Below are 22810 nucleotides of genomic sequence, written 5' to 3' on the forward strand. Positions count from 1 at the left end.
ACTGTTCTAAGTACTTTACATATATTAACTTTTTCAGTCTTTACAAAAACTCAGAGAGATCAAGTAGGTTGCTCAAGGACTTACAGTAAATAGCAGGTTGGGTGTGATGGGCATTCTGGCTCCAGGTCAGTGGTCTTGTGCTGATGTTCCCTGCCATTTGCTTTCTGCATTACTGACACAAAGAACCAGAGGCATCTCATTCTCCCAAAACTGGAAAGAGATTTAAAGGTGTCTGTATTGAACTAGATGGAAAAAAATGTGAAAAACGTTCTTGTTATAGTATATGATTAGGATAAGTAAAACAATGTAAATTAATAGGAAAGATACTAAATGTTGAATTTCTATAAAACTTCAGACTCTTTTCAGGGTTTCTAATGAGAGAATTGTACTTGCTTCTGTGAACATTAACTTTTCATTTTTCAAATCAGTTTATCCACCAATGAAAATATTCAGTTCCTGATCTAGACTTTTAAATAATGATGTCTTAGGATTGAGTGTCCATTAAAGCTTCATTTGTATGAGAAGGTAATAAAAACAAACAATTTTTATCTAAGCATTCAGTAATTTGCAACAGTTGGAATTCTTTTTAAATAATCTGACAGCTCTTTTCATCAAAAATGTAATAGAAAATTTCTTGTGATAAAGATGAAAAGATTTGGGGCAATTGCGGTGGCTCATGCCTGTAATTCCAGCACTTTGTGAGGCCAAGACAGTAGGATCACTTGAGCCCAGGAGTTCGAGACCAGCTTAGGCAACATAATCCCCATCTCTATAAAAAGTAGAAAAAATTAGCCAGGCATGGTGGCACACACCTGTAGTCCTAGCTACTCAGAAGGCTGATGTGGGAGAATCATTTCAGCCCAGGAAGTCAAGGCTGCAGTGAGCCATAATCAGGCTACTGCACTCCAGCCTGGGTGACAGAGCGAGACCCTGTGTCAAAAATAAACAAATGAATAAATAAGTGAATGACAGGATTTCAGATTCAATTGGACTTTCTAATTTCAAGTGTTTAAAAGTAATGACAAAGTTCTGCTATGCATTGTTTGAGCAGTCACCTTGCAGCTAGATTTGATGTTGCTGAAAATGGATGTCACTGGCAAATGGAGAAAAATATAATCAATACAGAGATTTAAGGCTGTTGCTTTAAGGAAACCTTGCTCACTCGATTTTGGGCTCCCCCGTTCTTGACTTCCTGCTTATTCTACTGTGTGCCTTGCTGTTTAGGCACCTTGAACATAATCTTCCAACAGTTTTACAAGCCTGTCTATAATAATGGGTAGCAGTGCATTCTGCAGTTGTCTGATGAGGTAGATTACTAGGACTTGGAGCACTTCTCTTTTCATAGTTGATGTAACTCCAGAGTGACATGTGCAGGAGCTACCCACTGAGGAGCACCGGATGAGGTTGCTTGTTTCTGGAAGTGACTGGAATAGAGGCTCTTACTTTTTCAGGGGTTTCCAGCTGCCCCAAGGCCTAAGGGAAACTATCTAAGGATACCCTGGTAAGATAGCTCTGCCTTATGCTACAGAAATAAAATTTCTTTTTTTTTTTTTTTTTTTGAGACAGAGTCTTGCTTTGTTACCCAGGCAGGCTGGAGTGCAGTGGCGCGATCTTCGCTCATTGCAAGCTCCACCTCCCGGGTTTGCCCCATTCTCCTGCCTCAGCCTCCCAAGTAGCTGGGACTACAGGCGCCCGCCACCTCGCCCGGCTAGTTTTTGTATTTTTAGTAGAGACGGGGTTTCACCATGTTAGCCAGGATGGTCTCGATCTCCTGACCTCGTGATCCGCCCGTCTCGGCCTCCCAAAGTGCTGGGATTACAGGCTTGAGCCACCGCGCCCGGCCCAGAAATAAAATTTCTATGAGCCTTGGAGAGATGTTTCAGAATAGAAATCTATGAACATTTAATGCATGCAAATAATCCATATATGAAATTCACAGTTTTAGTATCAGTCCTAGAATGGAAAGAAATTTCTTTGTGTAAGTTATAAGTCATGATAAGGCTTCAATAGCAATCTGAAAATATCAGTAGCTGAAAGCAGCAAAGTTGCTTTCTTGCTCAAGCTACATGTCCATCACAGGTTAGTAAGGGGGCTTTGTTTATTGTGGTTGCAGACTTTATTAGATCTGGCTGATAGAGATTCCATCTCAGTATATGCTTCTACAATCACAGAAGCAGGGAAAAGAGGACACGTTGAACCACACACTGACTTGTAAAGCTTTTTGAAGTTTATATTTCACTGGCCAAAGTAAGTTACCTGGTTATGCCTGCCTTCAACAGAGAAGTGATATATAGTATAATTCCCCTTCAGGGAGGGACAGTGAATATTTGCGAACAGTAATACAGCTGCCACTTGCAATTAATAGCCCCAACATTTAAAATTGAATATAATGATAGTTGAACAGTTATATAGGATTATTGTACCTTGAGTGCTCAAGCAAGTAACATTTTATATAGGATTGTTATTATTTTTTTGAGAGAGAATCTGACTCCATTGCTCAGGCTGGAGTCAGTGGTGCAATCTCGGTTCACTGCAACCTCCACCTCCTGGGTTCAAGAGATTCTCATGCCTCAGCCTCTGGAGTAGCTGGGATTACAGGCGTGTGTCACCATGCCCAGCTAATTTTTTGTATTTGTAGTAGAGACAGGGTCTCACTATGTTGCCCAGGCTGGTCTCGAACTCCTGGCCTCCAGTGACCTGCCCACCTCAGCCTCCCAGAGTGCTGGGATTACAGGTGTGAGCCACTGCACCCGGCCTATAGGATTATTTTAATAAAATATGTTGAGGTTGAAGCAGAATTCATCTTTTCCGTAATAAATCTGGAATTTCTTTTCCATTTTGAAACATTTTCTCCTTTGTCATAACTTATGAAACTTTCATTCCCATGCTTGCAGGAAAGATTGGAAGCAAAAATCTGTCACAATTTATCAATGTGGTATCATCTCTGTACATTGTGATATTTTGTCTTGATTTGCATATTTCTAGGCACAGAAACAATTTGTCTTGACATGATATTGGAATAAAAATGCTATGATTTAATGACGGCTAGACAGCATCTTCAGACATCAGTTCTTACTGTGATTTTTCTTCATTGTATACCAAAAACTTGAAAGATTTCTAAATGTTTTTCTGGTTACTTAAGGTGGGAGATTGAGTACGTGCTTCTCATTTTTCTTCCCTCCTGAAAACATACAAACGATAGTGTGTGGTTGGCTTTTAGAATGGATCTTAATAATAATCCTTACTTCTTAGTATTCACCTTTACAAAGCCCTTTCCCACAATGAATAGGGTGGCCTGTGTGATAATGTGATGTACTAAGAAATATATTTGTAACCAGTGGGATATTGTGGAAATGACAGCAGTTCATTCCGATATGAGCACTGTGAATCAAGACATAGGATAAAACTATAAAGAAAAGCAAAGGAGTAAGTTATACGAAAATCAGGATACTTGTTACCTCTGGCTGGTGCAGTGGGGGAATGCAGTTGGAGAGAAGCATAGAAGTCAGTTAACATTTTGTTAACCTTTGTGCTGGCTACTTGGAGTGTTCATCTTAATTTTTTTCAAACTGAATGCTTTATTCAGTTTCTGTGTACCTGAAACATTTCAAAATACAAATTTCTGAGTTGCCATTCTGTTAAGACAATCTGTGTCTTTTTTAATTGGAAGAGTGCTTAGTCTTCTGGTTGTTACAGGGCTTCTTAATTTGGACTTTCAGATTAAGGTTCAGCAAATCTAGGTCCAGGTGGACACTCAGCCACTAACTTCCAGAAAGAACTGAGGGAAGTCACATAACCAACTTAAACTCCACTTACCTTAGCTGTATAACTAACGATTTGGGTTAGGAGCTACTGGGGGACTTTTAAGATCCCTTCTAAGTCTAAACGGTTGTGGAAAAGCTGACAGCACACGGCATGAAGCTACACTCACCTATGCTTGCATGGAAGCTAGTGAACTAAAACATAATGCGGAAGGCATTTTGAAAAGTTTCCTTTGGTTGAGAGAATTTAAGCCCTTTATTTTTGCTGTCAGTTCTAAATCACAGTCTCCAGAATCAAACTTATGGTAGTATTTTATATATGATAAAGATGGTATTCTGTCTTTACTCCTTTTTTTCTTGTATTGGAAGTTGGGAGTTAACATGTAGTTGGACTAAAGGTCTTTTTTTGTATATAATGAAAAAATGATACTCTTTTCCACTGTAAACCATATTGATTTAGGATATTCTTTATAAATATGTATATATTACAGAATTATTGAGAGAGGAAAACCATGCATTTTTCAAGTATACATGGAAAAATGAGCACATTATATCTGTGAAATCTTATATCATTTTTCTATTGTAAAATGTTACATTGTTTACTTTAATAAAAATATACCGCTAATAGTGTTGTGGGTATTAATCCAAATTTACTAAAGCCAGTGTCAGAAGAAATTTACTTTATATACATATGGTTGTTTTAGAATCTACAACGGATTTTACTGAGAGTTTGTTTACCCATCTGCCTATTCTTCTCCCTCCCCACAGAAATTATTCTTGACAGAAGTATTTTAAAAGAAAAATCTTTACGATGGCCTCAGCAGTACTTAGTTCTGTTCCCACTACTGCTTCTCGTTTTGCCCTGTTACAAGTGGATAGTGGCAGTGGTTCTGATTCAGAACCTGGAAAAGGTAAAGGTCGAAATACTGGAAAGTCTCAAACTTTAGGAAGCAAGTCAACTACAAATGAGAAAAAAAGAGAGAAAAGAAGAAAAAAGAAGGAACAGCAACAGAGTGAAGCAAATGAGGTAACACTTAAAATTATTTGTGTTGTCTGCTTTCCCAGTAGACAATAATCATCCTGAGAACAGATACTATCTTGTTCACCTGTGTATTCATTGTACCTGTTACACAGGTATTCTGTAAATATTCAATGAATAGATGTGAATTTGTGTATATTTAAAATCAAATGTAATGATCTTTTTTTTTTTTTTTTGAGACAAGCTCTCACTCTGTCACCTAGGCTGGAGTGCAGTGGGATGATCACAGTTCACTGTAGCCTCAACCTCCTAGGCTCAAGGTATCCTCACACCTAGCCTCCTGAGTAGCTGGGACCACAGGCACACACTGCCATACCTGGCTAATTTTTGCATTTTTTGTAGAGATGGAGTTTTGCCATGTTGTATAGGCTGGTCTTGAACTTCTGGGCTCAAGCAGTCTGCTTGCCTCAGCCTCCCAAAGGGCTGGGATTACAGGCATGAGCCACCACACCCTGCCTGAACATTTTTAAAATGCATTTTTTTCTGACTGTGGAAGTTTGTGTGCTCATTGCATAAAGGTTAGGAAAGTCTTAAAAGGAAGCAAAGGTCACTTACAGATATAACCAGAAATATAACCAATTAATATTTTGGTATGTGTTTTCTGTACACATATATAAATTTATATGAATATATATGTGTATGTATATATCCGTGTTATACTTAAATGAAGATGGGATTATTTAATAGACTGTTTCATAACTGGCTTTTAAAAAATATTAGCCATGAGCAGTTTTCCATATTGGTAAATACAGATCTCTGTTATTTTAAATGAATCCACAGTTTACAATATTTAATTACGTGGTTATTTCATACTTTATTTAATTGAACTCATGATAAGCATTTGGGTTGTTTCCTGTTTTCTACTGTTATAGGCAAAAATCATATGACTAGTTGTTTTTGTTTTTTTGAGACGGGGTCTCATTCTTGTTACCCAGATTGGAATGCAGTGGTGCGATCTCGGCTCACTACAACCTCTGCCTCCCAGGCTCAAGTGATCCTCCCACCTCAGCCTCCCAAGCAGCTGGGACCACAGGCACACGCCACTACACCAGGCTAATTTTTTGTATTTTTGGTAGAGACAGGGTTCATCGTGTTGCTCAGGTGATCTACCCACCTTGGCCTCCGAAAGTGCTGGGATTATAGGTGTGAGCCACCACGCCAGCCTCTCTCTGTTGCCCAGACTGGAGTTCAGTGGCATATAGCTCACTGTAGCCTCAAACTCCTGGGTTCAAGCAGTCCGCTTGCCTCAGCCTCCCAAGTAGCTAGGACTACAGGCAAGCACCACCACATCCAGCTAATTTTTTTTTTTTTTTTGTAGAGACAGGGTCACAGTACGTTGCCCAGGCTGTTCTCAAACTCGCGGCCTCAAGCAATCCATCTGCCTCAGCTTCCCAAAGTGCTGAGATTACAGGTGTGCAACTGTCTTTCTGACCCTCTGTAACTCGCCTTGAATGTACATTTTTATGCATTCGATGGTCATTTTTTTTTTTTTTTCTGAGATGGAGTCTTGCGTTGTCACCCAACCTGGAGTGCAGTGCCGCGATCTCAGCTCACTGCAACCTCCACCTCCTGGGTTCAAGTGATTCTTCTGCCTCTGCCTCCCAAGTAGCTGGGACTACAGGTGCCTGGCACCACGCCTGACTAATTTTTATATTTTTAGTAGAGACGGCGTTTCACAGTGTTGGCCAGGCTGGTGTAGAACTCCTGACCTCGTGATCTACCCGCCTTGGCCTCCCGAAGTGCTGGGATTACAGGTGTGAGCCACTGCACCCGGCCCGTTTCTTTTCTTCAGAGTAAAAACTGTATAGAAGGCCGTTTTTTCCTAGACATCCTTAGCATTAGTTACATGACCAACATTTAATATGCCCATTGTTTTTAAAAGAAATGCTGAAATACAACTCTAGTATGTGTTTTGTTTTAATAGAAGGAGCAGTTGGGTATATAAGGACCTTCCTTATTATTATTTAATGAAAGAAGTAGTAAAAGTGTTTTATTCTCGTAGTAATGTCCCAAGACTTAGAAAAAAGTATTTTAACTTTATATTTTTCTATTAAATTTCCATCTCCATTGCTTTCTAAATATTCTTTAAAATGCTATCCACACAGTTACTTTAAAGGAAAGACATTTTCCTCACTGGATAATAACCTTTCAGAAGTCAGATCTTTCAGAACTTTTGATTGCCCATTATTTTCTTTTAGGAATTAAGATGATTTGGGGGAAACAGAAAATAAGGCAATAATGGAGTTTATATTAGAGAATAAGAAAATGTAAAACAGAATGAGTGTGAAGGATCTGCCCTTTGCACTTCAGCCATTTGCAGTTCTATCAGCCTTTACTTTCTGTAAAGCAAACAGCAGCCAACCTACCAGTGCTTCATTTCCAGCAGCATCTCCTCTTAAATGTCCTTTCCAAATCAGAAACCAGCTACTGGTGGTGTTTCTATCTTATTCCCTTTTGTAGAACAATGTACTTGGTAAAAACTGCAATTACTTTTGCACCAACCTAATATTACCGGTTAAAATTGTTAATCCACAATTGAAAGCCTCTTTATTAGTTTATCAGGGCTGCCATAAAAAAATACAACAAACTTGGTGGCTTAAAACAACAGAAATTTATTTTTCACAGTTCTAGAGTCTAGTAGAGGTTCAAGTCCACACGTCAACAGGGTAATTCTCTCTCTGAGACTCTTGAGTAGAGTATTTCCGTGCCTCTTCTAGCTTCTGGGTGGCAGCTGTTGATCCATGGCATTCCTTTGGCTTGCTGTGTCATCACCCCAATCTCTACCTGTGTTGTTATGTGGCATTCTCTGTGTATCTGTGTCTTCACCTCTTTGTATAAGGACACCAGTCATATTGGATTAGGGCCCAACCTAATTCAGCATGACTTCATCTTAACTTGATTACATCTGTAAAGACCCAAATTCCAAATAAGGTCACATTCACGGACACTGGGGGTTAGGGCTTCAAGGTATCTTTAGGGAGGATACAATTTGTTAAAAACTTCAGATAAATTAAATTGAACAGTTCAAATACGCAAAGACCGATTCACAATTCAGCAGCCCCCAGAACCAGAATAGGTTCAGAGCTACTCCTGAGCTGTCAGATGGTCAGGTAGTATTTATGGACAGAAAATGGAAGTGAGGTACAGAAACAGCTGGACTGGTTACAGCTCCACCTTTGCCTCATTTCAACATGGTTTGACAGTTGGCCACCTGTGATTGGCTAAAACTGGGTGATTGGTACAAAAGTAGGTTATAGTTTGTTTATATATTGTTAGGTTACAGTTCACTATGTATGGAGAAACTTTCAAGTTGAACTTAAAATATGTAAGGAGGCAGTGGGGGCCAGGCGCGGTGGCTCATGCCTGTAATCCCAACACTTTGGGAGGCTGAAGCGGGCAGATCACCTGAAGTCAGGAGTTCAAAAAGTAGCTGGGCGTGGTGGCATGCAACTGTAATCGCACCTGTTTGGGAGGCTGAGGCAGGAGAATTGCTTGAACCTGGGAGGCGGAGGTTACAGTGAGCGAGATCGCACCACTGCACTCCAACCTGGTGACAGAGCGAGACTCTGCCAAAAAAAAAAAAAAAAAAAAAAAGTAAGGAGGCAGCTTTAAACTTTTTTTTTTTTTAACTGCTCCTTGCAGAGCAGGGCTAGCTCATAGGCAGTATGCCCAGTCTGCTGGCTAAACTTAATTTAACAAATTCAGTTCATAACAGCCTCTCAGTATTTTTCTCTCTTGTTTCAACTACTTTGTCTCAGATTATTTTTATTGTTGGGAGTGGCTTGGCCCATACTGTTTTAGTTGATTATGTTACTTTGTGGACTAGGCCCTGTATTTTTCAGCACTAGCAAAGTAGTTGTCAGAGTTGTTTAGGCGATCTCTTACTCTTTAAACTTTTAAATGTGTATGCTTCTGAGCTATATTGTTTTGCATTTTATTTTATTTTTATTTTTGAGACAGGGTCTCACTCCGTCACCCAGGCTGGAGTGCAGTGGCATGATCACTGCTCACTGCAGCCTCAACCCCCCAGGCTCTGGTGATCCTCTCACCTCAGTCTCCTGGGTAGCTGGGACCACAGGTGTGTGTCACCACACCCGGCTAGTTTTTGTTGTTGTATTTTTTGTAAAGACTGGGTTTTGCCATATTTCTGAGGCTGATCTCAATCTCCTGGACTCAAGCAGTCCACCAGCCTCAGCCTTCCAATGGGCTAAGATTACAGAGGTGAGCTGCTGAGCCCGGCTGTGTTTTGCATTTTAAGAGCACACTTGTTTTACTGTTTTCTACTCCTATGAACTTTTCTTTAGTAAAGAATGATTAAAATGGCGGTATAATAGAGTATAATACATTTTTCACTTAATCATTTCATATCTCTACCAATATTATCTCAAATGCTGGCAAAATTAACATTCTACAAAGATTGTACAAAACACAAATAATAACTTTAGTTGTGTGAGTTAGCAAAATGAATGGAGTAGAAGTATAAAAATACCTTTTTTTTAAATTTAAAAAATCATTAGTATCCCAGGATTGGTAAACTGAATTTAATATATTTTTTCTTTGTTTTATTATAGCTCAGGAATCTTGCTTTTAAGAAAATTCCCCAGAAATCCTCCCATGCTGTTTGTAACGCTCAACATGATCTTCCATTGTCAAACCCAGTACAGAAGGATTCACGAGAAGAAAATTGGCAAGAGTGGAGACAAAGAGATGAGCAGGTACAACTAAGTAAATAAAATTGCTTTGTTTATTCATTGAATTTATGGATTTTTCAGATGGCAGTGCCTCTGAATTCATGTCACCACTGTTCTGAGAAGCAATTTGTATTGGATTAATTCACATTTGCTGCTTTTAATAAGGGGTTCTGTTTTTGATCTACTCAAAAACAAAATTGATACATTTGTTGTTTATGTTAGTTTTGGCAATATGAAGCAGTTATTTTGTGATTTTAAAAATCATCTGCCTTTTACAAATCAAGGAGAGACAGGGAAGGTAGGGGAACAGTATTAAATTATTCTAAGTAAGAAAATCACGTTTGTAGGGCAGAGGTCTCTTGTTAAAAATACACAGTGACTAGGCTGGGAGTGGTGGCTGGCACCTGTAATCCCAGCAATTTGGGAGGCTGAGGCAGGTGGATCCCTTGAGCCTAGGAGTTTGAGACCACCCTGGGCAACATAGCAAAACCCTTTGTCTGCAAAAAATAGAAAAATTAGCTGGGCAGGGAGGCGCACGCTTGTGGTCCCAGCTTCTCAGGTGGCTGAGGTGGGAAGATCACCAGAGCTCAGGAGGTGGAGGATGCAGTGAGCCATGATTTTGTCACTGCACTCCAGCCTGGGCAGCAGAATGAGACCCTGTCTCAAAACAAAAAACAAAACAAATAATACCCAGTGACAGTTTTGCTTAAAAAAGAAAGCTTTTGGGAAACTTTACTGTTGTTTCTTTAACCTGTTTACATGATATTTTGTTCTTCTATGTCTCTATTAAATGTCATTAAAAACCAAATAAAATAGATAACTCATTAAGACCAATACATATCTTTTTTGTGTGTGGAGTCCAGGAAAATAACATACTAAGCCTGGAATGTACTCTAGGAGATGCTGTGTGTATATAGTAAGTGATGAGTTATTTATTTGCCTGTCAGACTATCATTTGATACATTCAGAATGAGTATCGTTCTAGCAGATACTAGGTCTAGTAGAGTGGCTATTTCTGTCATTCTTGGGTTATCAGTTTTAAAATAAATAGACTATACTAAGTTATTCTCTTAACACAAACTATGCTAATTATAACATTTTCTTTAGGATTTTGCAGTGCCTCAGGCTCATCATTATGAGCATCAATTATTACTGTAGAGCCATGCAGTAGTGCTGTTCAAATGGCAGTTCCAGGCACTGGTATACTGGATAAATCATCTTGTACTGTTTCTAGGAGTTGATTCTTTTTTTCCTTATAAAATATTCATTATGACCAATTCTTGTTTACAAATATAAATGTTTTAATGATATACTTGTTTAGTCAGTAATAGAATTTGCCAGTGTCTTCATTGGAGAGAATTTCTCCCAGTGGCCTAAAGTGCACTAGAGAACTAATGGAGGAAAACTACTCAAATTTGCACCAAAATAAATTTCATGCAACATGGGAACTTGATCACAGATATCTGATTGCCTTTTCTTCTGCTCCCACTGATTGCTGCTGAAATGAGCAGGTAATGATGAAAAGGAACTAGTCTAACTTGGCCCCGATCCTGTATAAGGATGCCATTGAAGGCCCAGGAACTTTGATGAATTTCTGCTGAGTATACTACTGATGGATCACTTAGGAAGACTTAGAACCTTATGTGGGAGCCTCACTTGGAAGAAAATAATGTGTGGAAGTAGAGCAGATCTTGAGATAATTACACTGAAAGGTGAGGAAGAGATAAGGGCAAGCCTTGCAACTGATGGACAGTATACTGTTTGGAATCTATTTTATTATTATTAATAATAGATTTCAAAAGTAGCTACATTTAGAGGGATCAGGCAATGACTATATACTAGGCAGAAAGCACACAGTATGGTGGGTGTTCTTCCTGACACAGTATGAGAAATTTCGGGGATGGAGGGCTGAGCCAGACAGAAAGCTGGACATGGAAAACTTAGCTGTTATTTGGCTGCTTATGTCAAACACAAAAGAGAAATTATGCTAAGAACAAAGTTTCCTAATCCTAAATCACCATATTGATAATGCGAATTTACATCAACTAAGTCTCAGCACACAATCTGAGAGCTAGAATTAAACACCCAAGCAGATGAACAGTAGGAAAGCACCCAGTTCACCTGTTTATGAGCAAACACTAGATCTCAGTTAATCTCATGTCAATGGAAGAAAAGTTTCTGGCACATGAAGGAAAAGAACATTGTACTTAGTGTCTGGAGTGAAAGCACACCTTGAAAAAGATTTGCTGCAGGAAACGGAAGTTAATTTTAGATAGCACCTGTGTTTTGCTTTAATAAAAATCAAGAGGCTAGAACATTTTATAAAAGTTAAGGGGATAGTAACGTTATATAACAAGGTAAGATAAAATAATGAACTAAAATGAAAAAGTGACTGAGAGAAATTAAAAGGGAAATGGGTGAATTAAAAGTGAGACGGGACTGGGCGCAGTGGCTCACACCTGTAATCCCAGCACTTTGGGAGGGAGGCCTAGGTGGGTAGATCACCTGAGGTCGGGAGTTTGAGACCAGCCTGACCAACATGGAGAAGCCCTGTCTCTACTAAAAATACAAAATTAAGCTGGCGTGGTGGCGCATGCCTGTAATCCCAGCTACTTGGGGAGACTGAGGCAGGAGAATATCTTGAACCCAGGCGGCAGAGGTTGTGGTGAGCCAAGATCATGCCATTGCACTCCAGCCTGGGCAACAAGAGTGGAACTCCATCTCAAACAAAACAAAACAAAAGTGATATGGGTGAATTTTAAAATTTAGGAAATAAACTCATAGCAGATTAAAAACTTAATTAGAAGGACCAGAGTATCTACAAAGCTGAGCCAATTGTGTGAAGGAAAATTTGAGATAAGTTTTGCTGATAAAATTGACATGATAGATTGGAACACTGAATTTAAATCCAGTAGAAGCATAACTAATGCCCCTGAAACAAATAGAACAGAGGCAGATATTAAAGATTATGTTGATAGGCCGAGTGCAGTGGCTCATTCCTATAATCCCAGCACTTTGGGAGGTTGAGGCAGGAATATTGCTTGAGGCCAGGAGTTTGAGACTGGCCTGGGCAACATAGTGAGACCCCAGCTCTACAAAAAAGAAAAAAGATTATTTTGATAAAAATTTCCTTAAGCTTAAGACTTGAATCTAAGCTTGAAAAGAACACCAAATTTAAGTCTTTTAAGAATTAGATTCTACTTTTAAGAATGAGGAATAAGGAAATGGTAGTATAAATATATGCAAAGGAGAAAACTGGTTGCCTACACAGGATGAAGAATCAGGCTGGCTACTTTAAATACCAGAACGAAAATGTTAGAACCAAGAATTCCACATCTAGCTTAGAAGTCATTTGTGTGAATGTGAAAGAAACGTACTCAGGCCCAGTGCAGCAGCTTATGCCTGTAATCCCAACACTTTAGGAGACCAAGGTAGGCAGATCACTTGAGCCCAGGAGTCCGAGACCAGTCTAGGCAATATGGCAAATCCCCATGTCCACAAAAAAATGCAAAAATTCACTGGATGTGGTAGCGCATGCCTGTAGTCCCAGCTACTCAGGCTGCAGTGAGCCGTGATCATGCCAGTGCACTTCAGCCTGGGTGACAGAGCGAGACCCTAGCTCAAAAAAAAAAAAAAAGAAAAAAGACACTCTCAGACATAGCAATAACTGAGAGAGTATACCACCATTATCCTTTCTGCAAATTTTTCTGAGATGTGCTCCTGCCAATTAAAAAGGAAATCTAAATGAAGAGCACAAACAATAAAAAAACACTAGTGGTGAGTAAGCTAGTTCAATAAATAATTAACTCTAAGTAGTAGCTAACTTGTATCTATCCCAGCACACTTCATTGTGGAAAAGTAGTCCACAATGAAGTAATTGGAATGGGTGTCATATGATATATGATGGATAAAATGATATGTAAATTATATCCCAGTAAAGCTGTTTTTCAAAAAAACATGTAAGGCATGGTTTTGACTTGGTTGTATGCGTAATTTTCACTTAAAAAAAATTTTTTTTTTTGAGACAGAGTTTCGCTCTTGCCACCCAGGCTGGAGTGCAGTGGCACAATCTTGGCTCACTGCAACCTCCACCTCCCGAGTTCAAGCGATTCTCCTGCCTCAGCTTCCCAAGTAGCTGGGATTACAGGCATGTGCCACCATGCCTGGCTAATGTTTTGTATTTTTTTTTTTTTTTTAGTAGAGGCAGCATTTTACTATCTTGGCTAGGCTGGTCTTGAACTCCTGACCTCAGGTGATCCCCCAGCCTCAGCCTCCCAAAGTGCTGGGATTACAGGCATGAGCCACCTTGCCCAGCTACTGTTTTTTAAAATGATTAAATCAAGATCAAGAACCATATTGTTCACTGATAGCTATTGCCTATGAATAAATCTCTGTGTAGATTTTTTTAGGTATAATCTGTTTTATTCATGATGCACTGATATTATTGATTCCAGTGTACCTTTTTTAAAAAGTCATAACTGAAAAAATAAGTAGAAAAATCTCTTAAGGGTTTCAGTGATTAACAGACCAAATTTTATTGTGTATTTCTTCTGTTACTGTATTGATTCAAACTCTACACGTCACTGGTATTTTTCTCACTCTGATGTGAAATGTCTATTAGTATGTCCACAATAGCAAGTTCTCTCGTATGTGACATCTTTCGGTTCATTTGATAAAGGTTTTTTTCCAATAGCTTGTTCTGGTTTTGTTTGTTCGTGAGTGTCATATTTATCATTAAGTGTGTGACTGGTGTAATAAATCCCTTGGCAGTAGTTTGACTACCTGGTTTCCTTATAAGGAGTATAAATTCAAATTAATCCATTGTATTTTTGGCTCTTTAGCAACAAAATTAATCACTTTTATGCTGGAAAGCATTACTTAGTAGTTGTTCTGGAAAGACTCCTACAGGTCCCTAGGCTTTGTTTGAAAGTGAAACAAAAACTGTGATATCTTCAGGCCACTGGTCTCCCCAGGTTTCTTTCTCTCTTTTTTTTAAAATTTTCGTGTATTTTTTGAGACGGGGTCTCACTCCCATCGCCCAGGCTAGAATGCAGTGGTGCGATCATGGCTAACTGCAGCCTTGACTCCCGGGCTCAGATGATTCTCCCGCCTCAGCCTCCCAAGTAGCTGGGACTACAGGCACACTGCACCATGGCTGGCTAATTTTTTGTATTTTTAGTAGAGATGGGGTTTTGCCATGTTGCCCAGGCTGGTCTTGAACTCCTGGTCTCAAGCAGTCCACCTACCTCAGCTTCCCAAGGTGCTGGGATTATAGGCGTGAGCCACCACACCCAGTCTTCTGACCAGATTTCTTGACAGGTAGCTGGGAGCAAAAGATTGATGACTCAAATGAAAAATTTGTTCATTATCTTAATTTTCTATTTATAACTTTAAATTTAAAAATTTTAAATTTTATTTAACTTTATAAATTTAAAGTTACAAATTTAAATGTAAATTTCTGCTCCTTTTGTGACATCATTCTTGTCCTTACACATACACATTTATATTCTATGTTCACTGTATTGGAGTCCTGTTAATTTCAAAATTTATTGTGTTTTTATAGTTGCATTATTTACGGTTCTGTTTTCATTACTACTTTTAATTCTTTCTTGGCTCATGAACCATTTTTATTGCTTGGAGGTATGATAAAGCATACAACAAAAATGCAGACTTAGTAGATGCAAACAGCACTCAGAAGACATAAAAATACATTAGCTGAGATGAACTGAATGTGGTAATGAATGTGAATGATATATGTCATTTTTGTAGAACTCTTGACAACCTTTGGAATAATTATGTTCAATAAGACTACTGTAAGATTTCTGGGAAAATAATTGAAAGATACGTAGTCTACACTTTGAAAATCGAATGGGTTAGAGGACCACTATGCACTACTGCTATTAAGTGTAATCAGTTGGCTATAAGTGTTAGATGTCTTCAGAATGGGGATCTTTTTTGTTTTATAATAACTATATTTCCATGTTGCCTATGAGAATTGAAGACTGACTGTTCATTTGGAATTTATTTTGTTTGGATTTAAATGGGTAAAATTGTAATGGTACTTAGACTTACAAATTAATCTCAAAAAAATGTTAGCACCAAAATATTTACTGTCCTTTAGGTTTTTCATTGGTTCTTCATACTCTTTAACTGATTGAGCTATAGGTTTGCTTAATTAGAAAAAAAAAAATGTTTTACTACTAGATGGGGAGTAGGAGGCAGTGAGGAAGTCAAGAGGAAGGGGATCTGAAGTACTCCATCTTGGGCACATGTAAGTATCTTCTTGAATTCTGTAGGCATTTTATTTTAGGCCTACTGTTTCCTCTTTTTCTTCCTCTCCTCCTCCTCCCATAAATAAAAAGAAAATAAGAAGGAACTTACCATTTGCAAATTTAAACAAGGTACTTTTTTAAAAGTATGGTTTTATTTGCATTTTATTGCCTGGAGCCTGTCTTATAGGCCCAGTCTCTCTGTCTCCCTCTCTCTTTTACCTGTACATTTACTGATTAAGTAGATTGTCAGCTATATTTATAGCAGTCTTTGACAGAGAATAAAGATATGTTTAGAGAATTTCGAATCATGTTTTCTTTCTCTTTTCTGATATGTGTTGGTCTTGTGGTACCTTTCTCCCTATTATCTAAGGTCAAAAACCTTATCTTTGATTCTTTCACACTTTATATTGTTGGTGTTCCAAAACTTGATCAGTCTCTTCTTTATTTTCTGCACTGCTACATTTTGGTCCAGGTGCCCATATACTGTCTGAGATTACAATGGCTTAGTTAGACACATTGATTCTAGGTTCTTGCTCTTCTAATATTCCAGTTTATGTCTTAAAAATTACTTTTATTTAATATTAGCATTCCTCTTTTGTCTGCCCTATATCCTTAAATTTTAGGAAGTGTCTGGGACCTAATGCTGCCCTAACTAAGCAATCTTATTTTCTACTGTTCTACAACATGGGAGGGTAATTCTAATTCATTTGGTACTGCTCTTATGCCAGGAACTGTGCTGGGTACTTCATACGTATTACAAGTTTAAATCCTCAAAACTACCTTGTACAGTTGATATTCCAATGTTCTTTTTAAATATTCTGAGATTCACAGAAGTTAATATAACTTGTTCAAAGTCACAACTAGCATGGATGGAATAGGAATTTAAATTATCCATTTCTGTGATCTCCCAAAGCCTGTGTTTTTTCCACATCTTTTTCTTGTAATGTTTAAAATTCACTTTTTGTCAGAATGACTTTCCTTAGTATCCCATAGTATATCTTTTCTTGATATTGTAACATTAACATAATGTGGCTCTTCGTGCAGTTCTGTTTCTGCCTATCCAAATTGTATCTACATTTAAATACCAACGTAAAATTACGTTTGTTGTTGATCTTCTTTTTCTCAACTTTTGTAGCTCTTTTAATGTCTAATTCTGTTTCCTGTAGCTCATACACGTTAATCTTACATCCTCAGCTGGGTAGGAATTCTTCAAGGGCAAAGACCAAATTTAAGCTGCTGCTTTAAGCCCCTTAGGCAGGAGGGCACAGCCCCTAGAAGACTCTAAATGAATCCTTAGTGGCTGATTGATCATTACAGAGACATTTTTGAAAGATTTGTTCTAGTTTCAAAAATTTAAATTTAAATCATTTTTGTCTACTTGCATTTTCTTGTATACTAGTTTATGTTAATAATTAAAAGGTAAATTTAAAGTCCACACTACTATTAGAATCTCTTACTGGAAGGGCCATATTTTTTTACTTTAAAATTTCGGTGTCGTTCAGTTTTTATCAAGCTATTAGAATGAGCTGCCTTAATATTTAAATTCTGTGAGTTAATATGAAAAACAAAAATGACGTCTAACAAGAATTCCACTTCCTAACCTGTTCTGCTCAGTACCTTGTTTCTGGAATATCGTCAGACTATGTGACATATTACAAATAATCTCAAATGCCCTTTCTATAATTAAATGCCATCAATAGGGATTAAAAGTTTAGTGGCAAGTTGAACCAACTTTGTTCAGAATAAACAAGTAGTTTTGTTACTCTTTCTTTTTTTGAGATAAGAGTCCCACTCTGCCACCCAGTCTGGAGTGCAGTGGTGTGATCTCAGCTCACTGCAACCTCCACCTCTGGGTTCAAGCGATTCTCCTGCCTCAGCCTCCTGAGTAGCTGGAACTACAGGCATGCACCACCATGCCAGGCTGATTTTTTTTTTTTTTTTTTTTTTTCTTCAGTAGAGACAGGGTTTCACCCTGTTGGCCAGGCTGGTCTCAAACTCCTGACCTCAGGTGATCCCCCCACCTTGACCTCCTAAAGTACTGGGATTACAGGCATGAGCCACTGTGCCGGCCTAGTTTTGTTACTTTTTCTGTTAGGATGATTACTGTCCTTTAAGTGTAGTGAAACATTTTATATCAGTTTGCCATGAGGTTAGGTGGAGAATTGATGTAAATTTCCTTTTACCTTATAACTGTTGAATACCCATGTACGTAAGTGTATATAATAAGCCTAAAAGATTAATTTATTACTTTTTCTTGCTAATTTCTAGTTTAGATTAATTTTTCACTTCTTTTCAGTTATTCCATAAAGTATGTATAATTTACAGTGGGCTTAATCTGATTTTCTAGTCCTATATATCCTTACTTACCATTTTAATTCTAATTGTATTTTTCTGAGTTAGATTGTTTTTCTGTGTGAGCTTAATCTTTTTTCCTCTCTTTTTATTGTATCAACATAGGATTAGATGAGATGCTTTCAAAGGGATGACTTTGTTTAGAAATGTTTAGTTCATAGTGTCCAGTATTAAGATTTTTCTAGTTTTTAAGGTGTCTCTTTGAAACAGATCACTTCCTTTTGGAGTTGGTTTCTAGTTTAGTTTAGATTTTTAAAAATTATTAAGCAACAGATATAATTATGATTAACTTAGGTAAAAAAAACTTTTCTGAAGGATACTGAGTGATTCTCAGATTTGAATTAAAAACTAAATAATTAGGTCTTGGGAAAGCTGGAAACCAAGGAATTTGGGAGTGCTCAGAGGCATGAACTAGTAGATGTCATTTTTCAACGGTTATCATCAGATAATTAAACTCCACCTGCTTTTTCTTTGTTCTCAAAATTCCTGGGAGAAAAAAAAGGAATTTGATCACTTGCCCCCACCTTTTGTCATTGGTGATGATAGCTTGGGTGTTTGTGTGGTATGGCAGTGCTTAGTGTACAGAATTATGTGACTGGCTGTCCTGCTGAGACCATGGGACTTTGGAATGAATTGCAGTTATTTAAAGGAATCGAGGAAGGGATTCTGGACTGATTTTAAAAAAAAAAGAGATGCCCACTAAATTTATGCTTTTGTTACCCTGTACACATGGACACATACATGTATACAAATCCAGGATGTTTACACATGTCATGTTGCAACTGTCTTATATACAGCTGCAAACACACTCACTTTATGCCCAGCAGTGGACAACCCAAAGTTCCATCCAACTACTGCAGCATTCTGTTTGGCAATTAGGAAAAGTAAGTCCTGTAGAGATTAATTGGATTGGAGGGTGGTAAAAGCTAGATTTTAAAAAGTTAGGTGAGCTGGGCACGGTGGCTCACGCCTGTAATCCCAGCACTTTGGGAGGCCGAGGCGGGTGGATCACGAGGTCAGGAGATCGAGACCATCCTGGCTAACACGGTGAAACCCCGTCGCTACTAAAAATGCAAAAAAAAAATTAGCCGGGCATGGTGGCGGGTGCCTGTAGTCCCAGCTACTCGGGAGGCTGAGGCAGGAGAATGGCGTGAACCCGGGAGGCGGAGCTTGCAGTGAGCCGAGATCGTGCCACTGCACTCCAGCCTGGGCGACTGAGCGAGACTCTGTCTCAAAAAAAAAGAAAAAAGTTAGGTGAGATTGATTAGTGAAAAAGAGGAACAAATGTATATCACAAAGAATCATTATTAGATGACTTAAAGCAACCATATAGTTTATCATTTGAGAGTAAAAAGATGCACTATGAACAATTATTCTGTAACGCCTGGCATATACCAGGACATTTGGCAACCTAATTATGTACCTGTGGTTTTTTCTATATCCAGGAAGTGGTATACTGTGTTTAATAATGTTTATTGAGTTTTTTTTTTAGTATTCTTATATTTTTGAGTAATAATCACTCATAATTTTTGGTGTCCTAAACTGAATGTTGCCTTTGACATCTATTATAGTGCCAATTATTTGGTAAGATTTTTTTTTATTAAGGTGAAAAGTAAGATTATATCATATACAACAGATAATTAACAATGAAGAGGAGAAATGAAAATCTCAAAATTGGAAGTGTGTATTTTGATGTCTTCTATAGAATATAGGCTTCCTAGTTTGGCATGGTTAGATAACTTTGGAGAATCCATATTGTTTTTTAACGTATTTGCTTTCTTTTCCTCTCTATATAGTAATGTCTGTGGTTATTTTGCTCGTGTGATGTAATGATATTGTCTGTTTATTGTGAAACTTTTTTTTTTTTTAGCTGACATCTGAAATGTTTGAAGCAGATCTTGAGAAGGCATTGTTACTAAGTAAATTAGAATATGAAGAACACAAAAAGGTATTTACATACTTAATGATTTAGATATTTTAGAAGTTTAAGTGGTGAGGTTAAAATCAACCTATTTGAATTTTACATAAAATTTCTTCTATAAAGTTTGTCCAAAAATTCATTACCGTAATGAAATATTACCAAGAAGTGTTTATAATAGGATTCCTTCTCAAGTTTTGAGATAGAACAGAAACAGTTGGACTAAAGCTTTGTCTGACGACTTGGAACATTTAGTTAAGGAATTTCCCCACCTAAGATGAAGGGAAGAGAGAGAATAAGATTCACAACAGATGATTTTAATTTATTTTTATTATTATTTATTCTTGGGACCGAGTCTCATTCTGTTGCCCAGGCTGGAGTGCAGTGGCATAATCTCACCTCACTGCAACCTCCGCCTCCCAGGTTCAAGCAATTCTCCTGCCTCAGCCTCCTGAGTAGCTGGGACTACAGGCGTGAGCCACCACACCCAGCTAAATTTTGTTTTTTAGTAGAGATGGGATTTCACCATATTGGCCAGGCTGGTCTCGAACTCCTGAGCTCTGCTGATTTACGTGCCTTGGCCTCCCAAAGTGCTGGGAGTACAGTCGTGAGCCACCGTGCCCAGCTGATTATTTTAATTTTAAATGAACCTAGAAAATAAGTGGATTTAAAATTTTAATATGGGCTACTATATAGTACATGGGCATTTTTTAAGAGACCTCTGCCAGAGATGCACTACATTCAAATAAAGTAGGAGGCCATTTCTGAAATTTTGGCCTTGAAAACTCAGCCTTTGTCACTGAGCTTTGATATTAGGTTGTGTGCTGAAATGCATTCTATAGCTTGTTATTGTAGGAGGATTTGAGTAAAAAGAAGTGTTGGTTTCCAGTTTCTGTATTTAAGTTATGTGAGTATTCATTATATTAACATCACTTAACATTTTATTCGTTAACATTTATTGGGATTATTTTTTGGTTTATAAAATTTGTTCAAGCTGTGATTACTCAGTGGTTGACCTTAAATGGCCTCTGGTCATCCTTAAGACATTTTGGCCATGTCCTTGTGCATTAGTGTCTTCATCCAAAATGAAAAGAAGCAAATAATTAAAATTCACAGCAGCTACTCAGGAGGCTGAGACAGGAGGATTGCTTGAGGCGAGGAGTTTGAGACTAGCTTGGGTTAACACAGCAAGACCCTGTCTCCAAATATATGTGTTTTTTTTAATTAGCTGGGCATAGTGCTGTGAGCCTGTATTCCCAGCCACTTGGGAGGCTGAGGTGGAAGAATCCCTTGAGCCCAGGAGTTAGAGGATGCAGTGAGCTATGATCATCCCACTGTACTCCTCCTGCCTGGGCAACAAAGGGAGATCCCATCTTAACAAAAAAATTCACAGCATTGCTTTTGCTAGTTATTGAACTATAGTTCCAGGGAAAAGGAAAAAAGTTGCTAATAAAGTGGGCTGTGTATATTATATGTGTTTCATTTCCATATCCCTCTTTCCGTTACCCCAAATGACAAAGAATGAACTATAACCATTATTGTTACATAGCCATTTAGACTCAAAGCAGGAAAATTACAAAAATTGATACAGCTAGTTTTACTATGATTTAATCATTTAAATGAACTATCAGGTTACACTGGAGAAGTAATCCTGTTTTGCTCAATTAGGAGATAAAATTTATCAAATAGAATATTATACAAAGGTGACTTCTTGCTGTTAGATTTATGGATATATGTCTAGATTCTAAAGCTAGAAGGATTACCTGTTTCCTTAGAGGAGAAATAGAGTAAATAGTGTTGATAAAATGTCATACTGCCAGCCAGTGTTCTTTGCACAGTCATAGGTGTAATACTCAAAATCATTGATTTTAGCAGATGATAATGACTAAGAGAAGGGAGGAACTTCTTTTGTATACAATGGGTAGTTTGATGGGATTGTATTGATGTGTAGTCATTGAGATAAAAGTCAATATTCAATAAAAAAGTCTTAATACAATTGTTTTAGCCTAAGGATTTTTATAACAGATAACTAAAGTTTGGGATGGTATTTTCTTTTCTTTCTTTTTTTTTTTTTTTGAGAAGAGTTTCACTCTTGTTGCCCAGGCTGGAGTGCAATGGCGCAATCTCGGCTCACCACAACCTCCGCCTCCCGTGTTCAAGCGATTCTTCTGCCTCAGCCTCCCGAGTAGCTGGGATTACAGGCATGCGCCACCACCCTGGCTAACTTTGTATTTTTAGTAGAGACAGGGTTTCTCCATGTTGGTCAGGCTGCTTGAATTCCTGACCTCAGGTGATCTACCCACCTCTGCCTCCCAAAGTGCTCGGATTACAGGAGTGAGCCACCATGTCTGACTGAGATGGCATTTTCTGTTCTTTCTGTCAGTTATTCACCAAATAATTATTGAATAGCCAAAATGTGCCCCTTGAGTGTAGTGGAGGGAGACATAGCGTATAGTATTGAAAGATGTATGTTCTCAGTGCAGTGGAAATTCAGAAAACTGGAAGGCTTTTCAGTGCCTTTAATGGGGATGGGTTTTAGGAAAGGATTCCTTAAAAAGTCTTATTAGATGTATTAGAAGTTCATGAGGTAGACAAGAGGAAAGTAGGCATTCTGAAGGAAGGAGTGGCAAGTATATAAGATGTATACATGTGAAAGAATATAGCATATTTGAAAAACTGTCATGTAAGGACCTGGAACTTCTGGAGATACAACCAGAAGGATAGGACATAAATTACTTCATGTACTAGGCAAGGAGATTGGGTTTATACATCCATTG

At 38.1% G+C, this 22810-nt stretch overlaps 1 protein-coding gene across 3 annotated transcripts in view; it reads left to right on the plus strand.

Moving 5' to 3' along the window:
• The window catches only part of GKAP1 (G kinase anchoring protein 1), an 83162-nt gene that overhangs the window by 7153 nt on the left and 53199 nt on the right, over window positions 1-22810 (plus strand). For all 3 annotated transcript variants that reach the window (XM_033236965.1, XM_033236967.1, XM_033236966.1), the window contains exons 3-5: window positions 4530-4788; window positions 9372-9515; window positions 19986-20063. In XM_033236965.1, the coding sequence (XP_033092856.1) occupies window positions 4573-4788; window positions 9372-9515; window positions 19986-20063 (438 nt within the window). In that variant the 5' untranslated portion in view covers window positions 4530-4572. The remainder of the gene's footprint in view (window positions 1-4529; window positions 4789-9371; window positions 9516-19985; window positions 20064-22810) is intronic.

The sequence above is a fragment of the Trachypithecus francoisi genome, unplaced genomic scaffold, assembly GCF_009764315.1.
Source record: "Trachypithecus francoisi isolate TF-2019V2 unplaced genomic scaffold, Tfra_2.0 Lachesis_group16, whole genome shotgun sequence".
In the NCBI taxonomy this organism is placed as follows: Eukaryota; Metazoa; Chordata; class Mammalia; order Primates; family Cercopithecidae; genus Trachypithecus; species Trachypithecus francoisi.